This window comes from Trichosurus vulpecula, chromosome 7 (genome assembly GCF_011100635.1).
Source record: "Trichosurus vulpecula isolate mTriVul1 chromosome 7, mTriVul1.pri, whole genome shotgun sequence".
NCBI lineage: Eukaryota > Metazoa > Chordata > Mammalia > Diprotodontia > Phalangeridae > Trichosurus > Trichosurus vulpecula.
In genome coordinates, this window is record NC_050579.1 from 45,661,313 (window position 1) to 45,679,712 (window position 18,400).

The 18,400-nt window shown below is 40.6% G+C and overlaps 1 protein-coding gene and 1 pseudogene across 2 annotated transcripts in view; both read left to right on the forward strand.

The window, feature by feature from the left end:
* The window catches only part of HORMAD1 (HORMA domain containing 1), a 40,412-nt gene that overhangs the window by 18,128 nt on the left and 3,884 nt on the right, over positions 1-18,400 (forward strand). For both annotated transcript variants that reach the window (XM_036767644.1, XM_036767646.1), the window contains 3 exons: positions 10,534-10,600; positions 10,675-10,757; positions 12,782-12,865. In XM_036767644.1, the coding sequence (XP_036623539.1) occupies positions 10,534-10,600; positions 10,675-10,757; positions 12,782-12,865 (234 nt within the window). The remainder of the gene's footprint in view (positions 1-10,533; positions 10,601-10,674; positions 10,758-12,781; positions 12,866-18,400) is intronic.
* Positions 5,964-7,187, forward strand: LOC118856396 (annotated as a pseudogene).

Genomic DNA, 18,400 nt, shown 5'->3' on the forward strand with positions numbered 1-18,400 from the left:
AAGCCAGGATACCAACAAGAAGCCTGTGTGTTGTGTTGTTATATATGTTGAAATCTCAAGGAAAGGCTCCATGGTCCCCTGTTGAAAATATATGGGAAACCACGGATAAGAGTCAAACAGGACTGACAAGGTGTGATCTGCCTCACTGGAGGGAACATTCACATCAGTGAGATCACAGATCGTTTTGAATATTGGAGTGATAAGTCAGTGAGGTAGGTACACATATTCTTATTCCCATTTTACAGATGAGGAATCTGAAACGTATAGATATTAAGTACTCGTCTAGGTTCACACAATTATTGTTAAAGGTATGATTAGCACTCAGGTCTTTTTGACTTCCAGGTGCATTGAGCTATCCACTACAATGCATTCCTTCTTGCTAAATATGAAAATAGTAGACGAAATTGACAGGGTTTAGATGTGGAAAGTGAAGGAGAGAGAAGAGTCAGAGATGACTATAAGGTTTGAGGGTGGTAGTGTCATCAACAGAAATAGAATAGGTTTTGGTAAGAAGATAATAAATTCAATTTTTTGACATGTTGAGCTTGAGGTGGTAATGATTTTTCTACATGGAGGTTTGAATAACCAGTAGACAGCTGAAGATGTAGGACTGGATCTCTGGTACGTTTTTTAAGAAGCATCATACTTTCATGAGAAAGTCTCTTATCACTTACAAGAATTATATTTCTATAAGCATGCAGCAGGTGTAGTGTCATATTATGTTTTACCTTTACATTGTTAATGTGTTTAAAATTATAATATCTGAATATCATGAGAAAAGATAGAAGGTATGGTTTCAGAGAAATCTGGGAAGATTTGCATAAACTAATACACATTTAAGAGAGAAGAACTAGGACAACAATTTATATAACAACAACATTGTATAGAAAAACAACTTTGGCTGTCCTCTTCTCTCTCTCTCTCTCTCTCTCTCTCTCTCTCTCTCTCTCTCTCTTTCTCTGCCTCTCCTTCTGTCTCCCTCTGTCTCCTCCCTGTCCTACTTCTCTCCGCCTTGTCCTCCCTCTCCCCTTTCTCCCTCTCCCCTTCCGCCTTCTCTCTTCCCCCTCTGTGTGTGTGTGTGTATGTATGTATATATATATGTGTGTGTGTGTATGTGTGTATATGTATATACGTATATACACACACACACACACACACACACACACACACACACACACATATATATATATATATATATATATATATATATATATATATATATATATATATATATATATACACATACACACACATACATATATATGCCTGTGTGTTGGGTATCCTCCATGACACAGCAAGCCTTTGCTTCCCCACTGCTTTGCTTAATGTTATAAGAAATAATCCATTTGGACTTCTGCTCTATTCCAATCAGTATTAATCAGTTTGATATTTTACATAAATATATAGAGATAGATAGGTTCTTATAGTGGTTAATACAATATTCACTACTAGTTTACCAACTAATGAGGCTCACTTGTGCAACCATAAGAATTCTGACAAAGATATCTCCATCCTGTTTTGCTCAAATTCCATGTCCAAGCCCAGCATGGGTGGGATGCCTAGATGCTTTGGAAAATCCTCCAACTTATTTTATACCTCTGGACTATTCTCCCTTGTCCAACACAAGCAGGTGGCCTTTTTATGACCATCTTATGGCCACTTAAGCAGTGGATATGCCCCATGCTTCACCCAACCTGTGACCCTCATGCTGATATGTCATTTTTGGCCCTCAAGAGCAAGGTCTGTCAACCAATGAGATTCTTTATTTTACCATGCCCCTTTTGCATATTTGGGTATCAAACTCTATAAAAACAAGGTCCTGGAAGAAGGGGACATCTTAGATTGTGAGGAAGATCTGAGGTCCTCTTCATTAGAGGGGATCACAGACCCTTTAATAAAGTGTCATTAGCTCAGAACTCTGCCTTGGTGATTTTTCTTGCAGATTAGGTGATTCTAATTGGCACAATGTTAATACTCAGGATTAGTTGAATCAAATTAAATCCATTGTCTTGTCTCTCCTAGAATTTTGTATGATTGGAATCTGTACAGAGGACTCACCTTGCTTGGAGTATGATAATTTCTGACCTATTTTTCACAGTCATGTGAGGCATATCAGTTTGTAATTTCCCATCTCCTTCCTCTGCATCTTTTACCAGCTAACTTGTACCCTGTTACTGCCATTCTTGACTGATGACTCTCCATGTTTGTGAAGGAAATCTAAGTGTTTGTTGGCTCTCCTGGTTATGAGGCTCTTTTTGTCAGGGTCCTTGATGTGGATTGTTTTTACTTCAATGAAACTTCCTTGGCAAATCATCATGTTTACTTTTGTCCATTTCCTGCTTTGGGGTAGCAACAGGGTGTTCCAGCAGGTCAGATTGGTGATGCCTGGATTCCTCCTCGTTTCTATCTGACTTTGCCTGGAGGAGCTGGAAGGGAGACTAGAGGCTAGATCTATTTGTCTGACTCAGTGATGAGATGATTAAATCGCCTTTGAAAGGGCCTTGGGGCCTATGATGATGGCAGGGCAGTCACCTTGTTCATCTGTCTTGTCTGTAGCTGCTGGTCCTTTTATGGTTTCATTCATAGCAAGAATAGTAAAGTTGATGCTGGTCAGTTTCTCCAGGGTAGTGACTCATTGGTCAGTGGACAAAATTTGCCCAGTTTAGCTACCAAGAATTAAATTGTGGTTTGTAGATGGGCCAGAAACTCTTCAGTTCTTACCCCCTTTGTCATTTCTTCAGACCCACCAAATCTCAGAGCTGAGGGACCTCAGAACCCACCTAGTCCAATCCATATTCATACAATACTCTTCTATACAACATGCCTGATAAAAGGCTTGATCTCTTGGTTAATCAATCAACACACACTTATTAAAGCACCTACTATGTACTTAGCAGGGGGATACAAAGAAAGGCACTCATTCTCCCTCCCCTGAAGGAGGAGATGGGAGAGACAATATGTAAGGTCAGTATGTGCAAGATACATACAGAATACATGGATGGCAGTCCAAGAAGGAAACACTCAAGCAGAAGTGATTTCTTTTTTTTTTTTAATTTAAATTTATTTATTTGACATATTTAGTTTTCAGCATTGATTTTCACAATAGTTTGAATTACAAATTTTCTCCCCATTTCTACCCTCCCCCCCCCACTCCAAGATGGCGTATATTCTGGTTGCCCTGTTCCCCAGTCAGCCCTCCCGTCTATCACCCCCCTCCCCTCTCATCTCCTTTTCCCTTCCTTTCTTGTAGGGCAAGATAAATTTCTACGCCCCATTGCCTGTGTATCTTATTTTTTAATTGCATGCAAAAACTTTTTTTTTGTTTTTGAACATCTGATTTTAAAACTTTGAGTTCCAAATTCTCTCCCCTCTTCCCTTCCCACCCACCCTCCCCAAAGAAGTCGAGCAATTCAACCTAGGCCACATGTGTATCATTATGTATAACCCTTCCTTAATACTCATGTTGTGAAAGACTAACTACATTTTGCTCCTTTCCAACCCATCCCGCTTTATTGAATTTTCTCCCTTGACCCTGTCCCCTTTCCAAAGTGTTTGTTTTTGATTACCTTCACCCCCATCTGCCCTCCCCTCCATCATCCCCCCCCTTTTATTTTTTTTTTCTTCCTCCCTCTTCTTTCCTGTGGGGTAAGATACACAACTGAGTATGTATGGTATTCCCTCCTCAGGCCAAATCTGATGAGCGCAAGGTTCACTCATTCCCCCCTCACCTGCCCTCTCCCCTGCTCCCACAGAACTGCTTCCTCTTGCCACCTTTATGTGAGATAATCCACCCCATTCTATCTCTCCCTATCTCCCTCTCTCAGTATGATGCTCTCTCATCCCTTAATTTAATTTTATTTCTTTTAGATATCTTCCCTTCATCTTCAACTCACCTTGTGTCACACATATATATACACATAGATATATACATACATACACATTCACTTATATATATATATATATACATAAACATATACATATATACACACACACACACACACACACACACACACATATATATATATATATATATATATATATATGCATATTCCCTTCAGCTACCCTAATAGTGAGGTCTCATGAATCATCCATGTCCTCTTTCCATGTAGGAATGTAAACAAAACAGTTCAACTTTATTAAGTCCCTTGCAATTTCTGTTTCTTGATTACCTTTTCATGCTTCTCTTGATTCTTATGTTTGAAAGTCAGATTTTCTATTCAGTTCTGGTCTTTTCACTGAGAAAGCTTGAAAGTCCTCTATTTTATTGAAAATCCATATTTTGCCTTGGAGCATGATACTCAGTTTTTCTGGATAGGTGATTCGAGGTTTTAATCCTAGCTCCATTGACCTCCGGAATATCGCATTCCAAGCCCTTCAATCTCTTAATGTAGAAGCTGCCAGATCCTGGGTTATTCTGATTGGGTTTCCACAATACTCAAATTGTTTCTTTCTGGCTGCTTGCAGTATTTTCTCCTTGATCTGGGAGCTCTGGAATTTGGTGACAATATTCCTAGGAGATTTCCTTTTTGGATCTATTTGAGGAGGCGATCGATGGATTCTTTCAATTTCTATTTTGCCCCGTGGCTCTAGAATATCAGGGCAGTTCTCCTTCATAATTTCTTGAAAGATGATATCTAGGCTCTTTTTTTGATCATGGCTTTCAGGTAGTCCAATAATTTTTAAATTATCTCTCCTGGATCTATTTTCCAGGTCAGTGGTTTTTCCAAGGAGATATTTCACATTGTCTTCCATTTTTTCATTCCTTTGGTTCTGTTTTATAATATCCTGGTTTCTCATAAAGTCACTAGCTTCCACTTGCTCCAATCTAATTTTTAAAGTAGTATTTTCTTCAGTGGTCTTTTGGACCTCCTTTTCCATTTGGCTAATTCTGCCTTTCAAGGCATTCTTCTCCTCATTGGCTTTTTGGAGCTCTTTTGCCATTTGAGTTAATCTGTTTTTTAAGGTGTTGTTTTCTTCAGTGTATTTTTCAGTATTTTTTTGGGTCTCCTTTAGCAAGTCATTGACTTGTTTTTCATGGTTTTCTCGCATCCTTCTCATTTCTCTTCCCAATTTTTCCTCTACTTCTCTAACTTGCTTTTCCAAATCCTTTTTGAGCTCTTCCATGGCCTGGGACCAGTTCATGTTTTTCTTGGAGGTTTCTGTTGTAGGCTCTTTGACTTTATTAATTTCTTCTGTCTGTATGTTTTGGTCTTCTTTGTCAGCAAAGAAAGAATGCAGAGTCTGAGACTGAATCTCGGTGCGTTTTCGCTGCCTGGCCATAATCCCAGCCAACTAACTTGACCTTTGAGTTTTTCAGTGGGGTATGACTGCTTGTAGACTACAGAGTTCTATGTTCCACATTTGGGGGGGAGGTGCCAGCTCTGCCGCACCAGCACTGCTCCTTCCCCAAGGACCCCCAACCCGAACTGGGCTCAGATCTTCGGCAGGCTGTGCACCCCTGCTCTGATCCCCCACTTAATTCCTCCCACCAGGTGGGCCTGGAGCCGAAAGCAGCAGCAGCCGTAGCTGCCCCACCTCCGCTGCCCCCGGGGCTGGAAGCCGAACCTCGAACTCCTTCCACTCCCGCAGCTTTTCCCACTAACCTTCTCAGCAGTCTTTGGTGTTTGTGGGTTGAGATGTCTCGTAACTGCTGCAGCTCACTGAATCAGGGTGCTAGGGCCCCCTCCGCCCGGCTTCTGGTCTGGATGGTCCAAGTCGCTCAGGCTGGGCTCTGCTCCACTCCGTTCCCAGCTCCCAGCTCCGTGCGGGTTAGACCTCACCCAGAGACCATCCAGGCTCTCCTGGGCTGGAGCCCTGCTTCCCTCTGCTGTTCTGTGGGTTCTGCCGTTCTAGAATTGGTTCAGAGCCATTTTTTATAGGTTTTTGGAGGGGCTCGGCAGGGAGCTCAGGCTGGTCCCTGCTTTCCAGCCGCCATCTTGGCTCCGCCCCTCCCAGAAGTGATTTCTTACCTTGTGCCTGGGGCACTATGTGCTTCAGTATGGTCCATATCAACTTCCTCAAAAAAATTATGTATGGGCTCTTGGCCTTCCTCCTCTTCCTCACCATCTGTCTGTGGAATGAATCAAAGAAAGAGTACTCAGTTTCCCTGAAATTGGAATCAAAAAACTTCCAGCTGCCCAGAAACCTGCAATTTTTGGCTAGGAAGTTGGGTCCAAAGCCTGTGTACATGACAACAATGATGAACTCTCCAAGAGGGAGCAGCATTCCAAATGGCGCTAGAGACAGATCCCAGGCTGAGAGGTTCAATGCCAAGGTCTGGAATTAAAACAACTCCTCCAAGAATCTTCCTCCCCGGTTGCAAAAGGTCAGGAAGAACTATTTACACATGAACAAATATAATGTGACCTTTAAAGGGGAGTGTCAATTGAAGAAGCTCAGTGTCAGTGCCTTGCAATGTCAGCTCGCGAGTCGAGTGAAAGTTACCATGATAGAGGGGGTGGACTTCCCCTTCAACACCTCTGAGTGGGAAACTCTGCCTCAGAAGGATATCAGAGCCAAATTTGGGCAACTGGGCACATGTGCTATTGTATCATCTGCTGGATCCCTGAAGGCTTCATACCTGGGCAGAGAAATAGTTGGTAACTTCAGCCAAGCACAACTTTCTTCAGGACAGTTTATATAAAGAAGGAATCTTAATTGTGTAGGATCCCTCTCCATACTATTCTGAGATCCCAGCGTGGTACAAGAAACCCAACTACAATTTCTTTCAAAACTACAAGCAATATCGCAAAGAGAACTCCCACCAGTCCTTTTATATACTCAGCCCCAAGATGCCATGGGAGCTTTGGGACATCCTCCAGGAGAATTCCCCAGAGGACATTCAGCCAAATCCCTCATCCTCAGGGATGCTAGGCATTGTGATCATGATGAGCTTCTGTGACAAGGTGGATGTATATGAATTTTTTCTCTCAAAGCGCAAAACAGACATTTGTTACTACTACCAGTGCTTCTTTGACAGCACATGCACTATGGGTGCCTACCACCCACTTCTCTTTGAGAAAAACATGGTGAAGCACCTCAACCAAGGGGCTGATGAGGACATTTACCTGAAAGGGAAGGTGATGATGTCTGGATTCCAGAACGTCCACTGGGCAGGTTCCTGGTCTGTTTCGCCCTCCCCTGCCTCTCCTCCTACTAACCCAAAGGCCTTTTCCAAAACACATTGACCTGCCCAGAAGGTTCTGCTCTGCCCCTCCACTGCTGGGGAAGCCATTCCCTTCATTTGGATTGCTTCCATCTGTTCCCGCTGGTCTGGTATAGCAGGTTGAGGTCAGAGAACATGGCACATCCCGCCCCTGGATGCAGAGCTGAGGGATTGTGGGAACCTGAGTCAAACCCGGCTACACAAAGGGCTCCTTCTCCAACAGGCCGTTCCCAGGGCTCTCTATAAAGCCTGCTTTCCTGGTCAGCTTTGGCCCCTGAAGTTAGAAGCAATCCCCAGTTCTTTCCCTGCCCCACATGGTGCTGCACTCTATCACTGGTGTGGTCCGTGGGCAGGAATCATGGTGTAGGGATTCACATTCTCCTCTTGACAAACAGTCATCAGAGTCTTGATGGTATCTAGTATCAAGGAGCATCAAGCCAAGAAAGCATTTTTTTCCTGCCACCAGCGGCTGTGGTGCCGAAATGGCCGGAGATGGATGAATGCTGTGGAGAGTAAAAAGAAAACATGGGCCAGGCGGAAGAGTAAAGAACAGCTCTGTTTATTAAACTGAGGGACAGGGCGTATATACCCTTTTAGGCAAGCAGAATCAACAAATCCACCTGCAAGGCATTTGCATAATGCATGACTTCCTTGTGCTTAGTTCCCCTTTGCCATAAACAATATTGTGTTAATAGCCCACAGGTGGTGTTTAGGATGTGTGTGCCATGGAGGGTATTGGAGAGAGCACATGTATACCCAGGAGGCTTGGAGAGCCTTCATCCTGAGCAGCATGCCGAGGGGGGGATGGAGAGCCCATGTTCTGAGTTATCAGCCCAAGGGCAAGAACAGGCCTCTGGCCTGTATCTTATCCCAGAATAGACTTTCTCAGAGTTGGCCCTCTACATTTTCCTTCTCTCAAAATGTTTTCGTTTTGGGAAGTCAGCCAGTAACAATATCATTTCCCAGTCCCCAGCCCAGTCCTCAAGTCCTCTTGGTGATCTGCAGCCTTTCCCTTTGGAGACTGATCTCCAGTAGCCCTGGGCTAGCCTGGCACAGAGAAAGCAGCTTGGGGGCCTCTCAGTTGCTCTCTGTGCATGCTTCCTGTCTTGGGCTAGGGTCCCAGCTCCACCTCTTTCTGGTTGGGGGATGTCAGGCAGATCTCATCATTGCTCTGAGCCTCAGTTCCCTCATCTGTAAAATGTGGATAATAAAGCTACCTACCTCACAGGGTTGTTGTGGGCCTCCAATGAGAGAATGTCTGTAAAGTGCTTAGTAACTGTAAAGTGTTCTCTGAATGTGAATGGGTATTGTTAATGATTTGTTTTCCTGTATTGCTGATTTCCTGTGTTCTCTAAAGTCTACCACTGGAGGAAAGCAATATATGCTTTTAAACTTGCCGTGTTTGGTTGACATGGAGTCATAGGAGAATAGGACTTAGAATGGAAAGGACTTTAGTGACTGTCTAGTGAAGGTCTACTGATTCCCAGGGATCCGTGGATACATTTCAAGCGGTCCATGACCTTAGATGAGAAAAAACGTGGCATCTTCTTTTTCACTAACCTCTCCCTGAAATCATGCATTTCCTTTGATTATGAATGTAGGCAATAAAACCTTATTCTGAGAAGGGTCCACAAGTTTCATCTGACTTCCTAAGGGGTCCCTGACACAGAAGAGGTGAAGAACCTGTAATCTAGTCCAAACCCTCATCTTACAGATGATTTTGGCTGAGCTCTAGGGAGATTAAATGATTTTTCCAAGTGGGGAGGCAGGAAATAACAAAGTCGCAATTTACATCCTGGTCTACTGACTCCAATCCAGCTTGTTTTCCAAGACACCGTTGGTTTTTCCTGATCACCTGCTGTGTGCCCAGCCCCATACCAGGCTCCACTGTCTGGGAGAGAAGTGTTGGGGACATGGCTACTTGACCTAATGTGAGATAGGGAGCATATATACATAAGACAGCCAAAGCATGGCACTGTGTTATTCAAGTACAAGCAAGCTCATTGAAGGGTGATCAAGTGGAATTTATCAGGTGGCAAATGCTCCTGTAAAAGTCCTCAGTCGGGGACAATAGTGGAGGTGCCATTATATTTGGTTTCTAAGATCTCTTCCAACTCTTAAGCTTCTGATTCTGTAATTCCTACAGCTCAGAAATGATATTGCTATAGAACCTATGTCACCTTCTGGGCTTTTAAAATTTCTTTTTTTAAAAAAAGGTATCCTCTGAAACTTGGGAATTTCCTGCTCTGTTCTCTGACTCATTGGCAAAATTGTTCTGATATTTGATTCTGAGATACAAAAGGAAGCAAACAGATCATTAAGGTATTCAGTGGGGATACTGGGAATAGTAACTGTGATGGTCAGAAACCAATTTTTTATCTAAATGTTCCACTTAATTTAAGGAAGCGTCTTGAGGCTGTAATATTTTGAAATCTATATTCTCAATATTGAGAAATAAGGTGAAATAAGATTGAAATATAATTACTTCAGTGTTGATCTCCTGAGATAGTTAATGATAACTATAAGATTTCCATGACTTGGTGCTATGGGCAGGTCTTGTATTCGAATAGTTTTTTGTCTTAATTCTCACATTGAAATCTGTCATCCCACAGCATATCTGTCTGATCCTTTCAACTAATCATGTAAGCTTCTAGGGTTCACTTAAAGTTGCAGAAGCAGACTTGGAAACTTCTGGGTTCCAGAAAGCCTGAGAAAGCTATGGAAATCAACTGGGAATAGCCAAAGAAATTGTACACATTTTAATAAATTTTGTTTTATTAAAAAAAAAGAAAAACAACTTTGAAAGACTTAAGAATGCTGAACAATGAAATGACCAACCACGACTCCAGAGGAGGGATGATGAAGTGTGTGGCACACCTCCAGACAGAGTGGTGATGGACTCCAGATGCAGAATGAAACATACATTTTATGTATGACAACACAGCCAATGTAGGAATGTGTTTTGCTTTACTAGGATGTATTTGCTACAAGGATTTTTTTTTCCAAATTTGGGGGAAGGAGGTAGGAAGGGAAGGTAGAGCTAGGGATAGGGTCCACTCTCCCCCAAAAGAAAACAGAAGGAATCACAGACAAGTGGGACCATTTTGAAGGTTACATGTTAAATTTATTATAGACTTTAAGAGAAAAGTAAGCTCTACATAATGAGAGTCCAGTTTGATGTGTAATCTTCTCTGGTATACTACAATTCATATGGAAATGCTAATTTTATTTGGTGTTAGGTTCAGAATAAAAATAAAGTTTAAATTTTAAAAATTAATTTTTCATGGTAGTAAATACTTCTATCTAGCTGTATTTGTGTCTCTTAGAAATATGTACATTTCATTCCTGTTTATGTGCTTTCTATATAGGAAGATTTTGTCACTAGAGATAAAATGAGAGAGCAAGAAAAAAACTACGAGTCTTCAGATGTTGGAGGTAGGTTTATGAAAATATAGATTAATTCGCCTTGTTTTCTACTTTATGTCATTTTAATCTTATTGTTTGTACAGAATCCAGTTTAGCTTGTGAAGAAGATGAAATTATGAGGTCTGAAGCTGAAGAAAGCCCAAATCTTTCCATCACTTATTCTCAGGTATAAAAACATATTTTAATTTCACTTTAAAAGAATTGCCTTTCAGTTTTCATAGAAGAAATCCAAGCTACCAATAGCCATTTGAAAAAAATGCTCCAAATCACTAATAATTAGGGAAATGCAAATTAAGTCCACTCTGAGCTTCTACCTCATCTCCTGTTGATTGGCAAAATTGACAAAAAAAGGAAAATGATAAATGTTGGAGGAGTTTTGGGGAAACAGGTACATTAAAAACAGGTACTACTGGTAGAGCTGTGAATCGGGCCATTCTGTAAAGCAATTTGGAACTAAACCCCAAAAGTTAATAAACTACGTATATCCTTCAACATGGCAGTGTCACCCTTAGGCCCACATCTCAAAGAGATTAACAACAGATTCTCAAATGTTCAAGAGTGTTTATGGCAGCTCTTTGAGGTGGGAAAAAAAATGGAAACTAAAGGAATGCCCATTAATTGTAAAATGGCTGAACAAATTATGAGTGTAATAGAATACTCGTTCTGTGAAAAATTATGAGAGCAGTGGTTTCAAAGAAACCTGGGAAAACAATGAATCGATATAATGAAGTGGGCAGAACTAGGAGAATAACTCACACAATAACAGCAATATTGTAAAGACACAACTTTGGAAGGTTTAAGAACTCTGATCACCATAGTGACCTGCCACGATTCCTAGAGGACACGTAAGGAAACAGATTCCCCATCTCCTGACAGAGAGGAGCAGAGGGAGACATACTGATTCTGACCTTATCATGTGGGAATGTGTTTCCCTTGACTATATGTATTTGTTACAAGGACTTTGTTTTTCTTTTTTAGTGGGTGTGAGGAGGAAGGTGGGAGAGGAAAAGAGGGAAGATGTGGGTTAACTTTAATTAATTTAAAAAATAAAAAGACTGTATTTCCCAAGAATGAACAATTTCATTTATTTATTTTGGCTAGGTCTATTTCTTTCTTTCTTTCTTTCTTTCTTTCTTTCTTTCTTTCTTTCTTTCTTTCTTTCTTTCTTTCTTTCTTTCTTCCTTCCTTCCTTCCTTCCTTCCTTCCTTCCTTCCTTTCTTTCTTTCTTTCTTTCTTTCTTCCTTTCTTCCTTTCTTTCTTTCTCTTTCTTTTTTTGGAGGCAGTTGGGGTTAAGTGACTTGCTTAGGGTCACTCAGCTAGTTAAGTGTCTTGAGGTCAAATTTGAACTCAGGTCTGCCTGACTCAGGCCAGTGTTCTAACCACTATGCCCCTTAGCTGCCCTTGGCTAGCTGTTTCTTATATTTTATTTGTTTATTTTCAGTTCTTCAAAAAGAATATTCACCAATTTGAACTCCTGTAACTTTAATAACATCTGCAACTATGTTGGCAGATAGTCATTAGTAGTTGCGGGTTCATTTGACAGTAATCTTACATTCCATTCATATATAATCATAGATTTTTGAGGCTGGAAAGGATTTTATAGGTATATAATCATAACTCTTACTATTTTACATACAGCTTATAGAATACTGTGGCAGGAAGGGTCTTTAAAGATCCTATGTCCTGGAGGCAGGTAGACCTGAATTCAAATGCAGCCTCAGATACTTATTAGCTGTGTGACCCTGGGCAAGTCACTTAAGCTTCATCTGCCTCAATTTCTTCATCTGTAAAAGGATAATAAAAGAACCCTACCTTCTAGGGTAGCTGTGAGTACAAAATGGGATGATGTTGGTAAATTGCTTAGCAAGCCTTACAGTGCTATACAATTGCTAGTTATCATCATCATCGTCGTCATCATCATCATTAACCAACCCCCTTATTTTACAAGTGAGGAAACTGAGGCCTGTGAAATTGATGTGATATGTCTAAGGTTACACAGTATCAAAACTGGCACTAGAACCCAGGTTTCCCAGGCTCCAGCCCAGTGCTCTTTCATTTATACTGATACTCCTTTAGTAACACTCATGTTAGTATCTGATTTGCTCAAGGTTAGAACAAAATATTCCTTAATGCACTTTTCACATATAATATGTGGTTTTGTACTGTAGTGATAAATATTCTTCATTTTAGGTTGAGCAGTTGATCAGTAAGACATCAGAACTTGATGTGTCTGAAAGCAGAACAAGAAGTGGAAAGGTTTTTCAGAATAACGTGGTTAAGTACTTCATTCAGAATGACCAGTGTGTAATACAACTGGTTTGTTTTATTTTATAATCTGAATCATAGTGAATTGTGTTGCAGTTAAGATGGTATTAAAGTGAGAGAGTGTGGCCAATTGGATGACTGCTCAGGCTGAGATTTATGGGGTATCTTTACCTTAGAGAAGTCAACACAAATGAATACGGTATTTAGCTTTGTTGTTTTAGAAACCCAGCTTTACCAGTTTACCAAGGGGTGATCATGCTGGTTCATGTAAACCTTCCCCTCTTCTGAGCTTCCCTGTTATTGTCAAGGGCACAACTGTCCTCCCAGTTACCCAGACCTGAAATTTCAGTGTCATTACAGACTGACTCTTCATTCTCACTCATCCTACATATCCAATGTTAACCAAATCTTTTGCCTTCACAATTTTTCTCCCATGTATCCCCTTCTCCATTCGCATAGCCATCATCCTGGTTCAATTTCTCCTCACTTTTTGTTTGGATTATTTCAATATCATCCTGATTGGTATTCCTGTGTCATGTCTCTTCTCATCTCAATCTATCCCCCACCTAGCTTTCAGAATGATTTTCCTAAGGCATAGGTCTGACCATGTCTCTTCTCCACTTAATAAACTCCAGTGGCTTCCTTGTGTCTTCTAGGATCAAACAGAAAGTCCTCTCTCATTTAAAAATCTTTATAACCTGGCCCCTTTCTGCTTTTCATTATTCTAACATGTTATTTACCTCCATGAACTCTGTGATTTAGCTATGCTGGCTTACTTGCTCTTTTCCCAGTATGACACTACATCTCCCATTGCCATCCCTTTGTCCCCCATACCTGGAACGTGTTCTCACCTCATTGCAGCCTCTTAGTTGTAAGTAGTGTGTATCTGATCTTCTTTATAGTTATTTGTAATTATTCTCTTTATATCTGTAGCACTCCTTCTGGGGCTCCTCCTGTCTTGTCCACAAGACAATGGGCTATTGTTCCCCTCAGAGTTCTAGGGGATAACCCTGAGGTTTTTTTTAATACTATCACTCATGAGCCCCCATTTGGTCTATTCTCTATTGATTATCAGTCTTCCCAAATTGATCATAGACTTGTACCTGGTTTATACCTTTTGTTGATTGAATCAATCAAGAAATCTGGGCCTTCTCTGTTTACATTAATTGGGGTAAGGATTTCTTTCCTTCTTACTTATTTTTTCTGCTTATACTTGTTATATTATACTATATGTACTTGTCTACCCTACTTGAAAATAGGGATTGTTTCATTCTTTGTATTTATTCTGCAGAGCCTAGCATAATGGTTGTTGCATAGTAGGTGCTTAATAAATGTTTTTTGTTTGATTGCAACAATTGGGATCTGAAATATTTGATACCTCTGATCCCTTTCTACTTTTCCCAAGTTCAGGTTCAGTATAGTCATTTGGAGTAATTAATTATATAAATAATGCCCAAGCCTCTATCCAGTACAACACTTTATTAATAGACCATGCAAAAATTATCCTATCCTATAGCAAAAGCATTTAATAAGGACATAAAAGCAATATAAATAACTAAAGGAAATAAAACAGTATAATTATTCTCTGCCCCATACACAAATGCATATAGTTTCCTATACTTCCTCAGATGTGAGATGACAATAGAAATCTCATTAGGAAAACTTACACAGGATGGGGAAACTGTCAATTGGTCACCTATCTCTTCAGCATGCTCTCAGTAGCCCATATGGAGAGATGCAGGCTGGACCTAAAGCAGCTGGACTCTGCTGACGTTTCTCAGGTTAGCTCTGGGGTCTTCAGAACTTGGAAACATGCATCATGGCAGCACTGCTCCATGCACTCCCCCTTCCATCCCTCAGCTTTATTTGGTCTCCTTTTGCCAGCCTAGGAACCCAGATGCTTGGCCTAGGTCACTTTCTAGCTCTTTTATTTTTTCCACAACTTCTCTTCTCTTCTTCACCAGGTTTGTGCTACCTGACTCAATCCCCACAGTCCCCCTGAAACATCCACAATACCCAGCCAAATCCCTACTTAGCCCCCAACACCCTGGAGCTGTCTTCAGTATCACAGGGTGCCTAGAACTGTCCTAGAGTGGCAATGAAGTGGAGGCAATCCCTGCCCATGTTACACAGTTTTCTGTAGTTTAGAATTTACTTTCCTTAGAACAATTGTGATTTAGTTTTAAGTAGCACTGCTTTTGTTTTACAGATGAGGAAACAGGTGAAAAAGGTTAAATGATTTGCCCAAGTTAGATAGGATCACCTACGATGAGGCAGAGTCTAGAGTCAAATCTAAAACCCAGTGCAGTGCTCATTTCTCTCTGCCATGACTAGAGAATTCTTTCCTACTAGAGAACACTGTGCTAGTGACCAGAATAGTTGATTCTACAAGATATATAATAATTCCACCTTAAACAAATCTCATGATACCCCACCAATTTTTCTAGACTCTAGGTTAGCCAGCATGCTTTTTTGTTATTATGTCATTACTTCATGAGAGACATGTTACCATTATTATAGATCACCCATTATATCACCACCTCTTCCATGAGGACCCCCCAGAAAAGCTACACCAGTTTTAGGGTATTCTTTTGGTCTACAAAGACCCCTACTGATGTTATTGTCTTTGCTATTCAGCCAGAAGACACAGTGAATTCAAAGAAAAGACATTTCATGAAATAGCACAGTAAGGAAAGCAGGACTAAATTATTCTCCCTCCCCCCCCCAAATATATTAATTTGGGAGCATCGAAAATGGGCACCCCCTCCAACAAATACATTCAGCATCAATGGGAGGAGTAGACACATAAGGATCATGCGTGAGACACACATGCAGAGATTTATATTGGGCACACACATAGAAAGGTATGTGCATATGGGATACATGTGGCCAGGTCACATATGTGGATAGGGAATTCACACTTATGACATTTTAGTTGCTATCACTGTGCCACTTTTAAGGATCCTTCCCTCTTTCTTCCCCCTTCCTTCAATATCACATCTCTGCTTCCTATTTCTCTCACCTGAGCTGTTTTCTAGAATCTTCAGGTAAGATACTACCACTTCTCTACAAGAAGATGAGTATGGGTCTTAGTGATCTCTCTTTCAGCTTCAAGTCCAAAGGCAGAACTTCAGCTCTTTGGGAAAGGTAGAACCCATATCTAGTTACTGAAATAGGGGAAAGCTGTTTTCTCTCTGTAACACGGGTTTTTAACTTGAGGTCTGTGGAACTCGTTTTTAAAATGTCTTTATAACTACTTCAGTGGAGCTGGTTTCCTTTGTAATCTTATGTATTTTAAGCATTTAAAAACATGATTCTGGGAAGGAGTTTATGGGCTTCACCATACTGACTGCAAAAAAGGCTAAGAACTTAGGTATTATAAGGAGAAAGTGTCCTCTCTACTTGAGGGGCCAAGCTTTTTTGGAACCAGCTAGCCAGCTAGTTAGAACCACAAGCATCTAGTCTTTTTTAAAAAATTTCCTCCTGACAAGATTGCTGTCTGTCCCAGCCCTTTCTCTGATTTAGAGTTAAAATATTTTTGTTAGTCCATTTAACCCCTTACGAACCCCATTCTTTTCAAGGAAACTCCACAGAAGTCATGTGGGTCTGAGGCACAGGATTTTCCTTGGGTCTCCTGAGTGAATGAATGGCTAGAGGAAAGGCAATAACAACAACAAAAGGCTGGGGGAAGGAGGGTGTTGTATGTGAGGCTTCTTCCCTCTTTCTCCGCAATTCAATTCCTTTGTTATAAATTCCTGCCTGTCACATGCAAGTATAGTTAGTAACAAACCTGCATACTTTAAGCTACCCTATAAATAGATTATGTGTTGTTTTATATTGGTTACATTTTTATTAATATTTCCTTGATGAGATTGGGTGACACCCTAGTCTCATTGGCATCACATTTACAAGTATCTCTTAGGATGGATAATGCAAATGGCTAATCTTATCCATCTTATATTCAGTTTTATTTGTTTCAATTTCAGACTACTTTCCCAAATTCTGGGGGTATACGCTATTTAACCTACATCCCCTTATGCACCAAATATAAAATTTAATAATAAATAATTTTTATTTTTCATATTCAAAAATATTTATTCTCAAAGTTCACATCAGAATTATAGGGTTGAAAAGGAATATGTTATAAAATACAGTCCCCCAAACTGTGATTCAATATGTATTTACACATATCTTGTTTTACGCTCTCAATGAGATAAGAGTTGACAGAGAGCAAGGGAAAAAAGCATGGAAAAATAGAATCATTAATAGCAAAAACTCTCTCCAAACATTTTCCACATAGGTTGAATGTTAGGATGTTAGGATGTAGGGAGAAAAAGCTGATGTTTACAAAATGACATGATAGAACCATTTGAATTTTTATTAGTTTGGGCAAATCTTTGAAGAGTACTCTTGTGGGGAATATGCATCCTTTTAATAAATAGTGAATGGAGATATGAAACATAGTGATTTAGGGGCCTATTTCTAGCTTTTTGAACATATAGCAGGTATGTACCAAGAGGAATTAAGTAAGCTTCTTCCCCTTCCTTGAAAACATTAAGAAATAGCGGAGCTGATTCTGTATGAGGAACTACCACATGGCCAAAAATGGAAGACACAGAGTGAGCACACCATGCAGACTTGAAGAGGGGGACAGACCAAACAAAACAGAGATGCTAAGATGCATGTGAACCTGAGAAGAGACCTTCACTGAAGAATGCTGCATTCACAGGGCTGTAGAGGGAAGTTTGTGGCAGGAATTGGCAGCAGATGGACATATTGAGCTACATGAATACATGGAAATAGGCCTACACCAAAGGCCAGTGCACCCACACAACCCTAGAGGAAAAGAACAGGTGCCAGGTGGAGATGCTGAACCAGAAGTGGAGCAACAGGGGTGTTGCAATGGAGAGAAATATCAACATGGTAGGAAACTGGAAGTGAGGACTAGAGAAGAGCAGTATGTACAGGGCCATTACCTGAAAGAGCAAACCTTTTCCTGGTACTTTGAGTCCTAGAGATTCCATGAGGATCCAGGTGATCCAGATCCAGATGAATGTCAACTCTAGTATTCTAAGCCACACGTGGTACAACTATAAAGTGAAAAAAAAAATGTATAGGTCTCTGTGGGAAGTGGGAGAGTTTTTTAACAGTTGGCTTGAGTAAGAATCCTTTCTCTTTTTGTACTAAAAAACAAAACAAAAACACATCCAACTTTTTCATAGTAATGCCTTATTAGTCCAAGCAGTCAGGTGAGAAAAATCCAGGAGAGCTTATAGTCAGGAAAACCCAGAAAGAGAGAGTGTCCAGGAGGAGAAGGTGGTCAAAAAGTATTAAGGCTGAAAAAAGGCTATCAGAGTTGGCAATGAAGAGCTAACCTTGGTAACTGTGGAAAAAGCAGTTGAATGAGGAGGATGCAAAGGACTGGAAAGTAAGAGGGGACCATGAGTGATAGGAAAGGATCAAATACAAAAGACATTGTTGATTGACGTTTGGAGATTTCACACTGGATATCTTTTGGATGTCTCAACCTTGATGACAGAACTT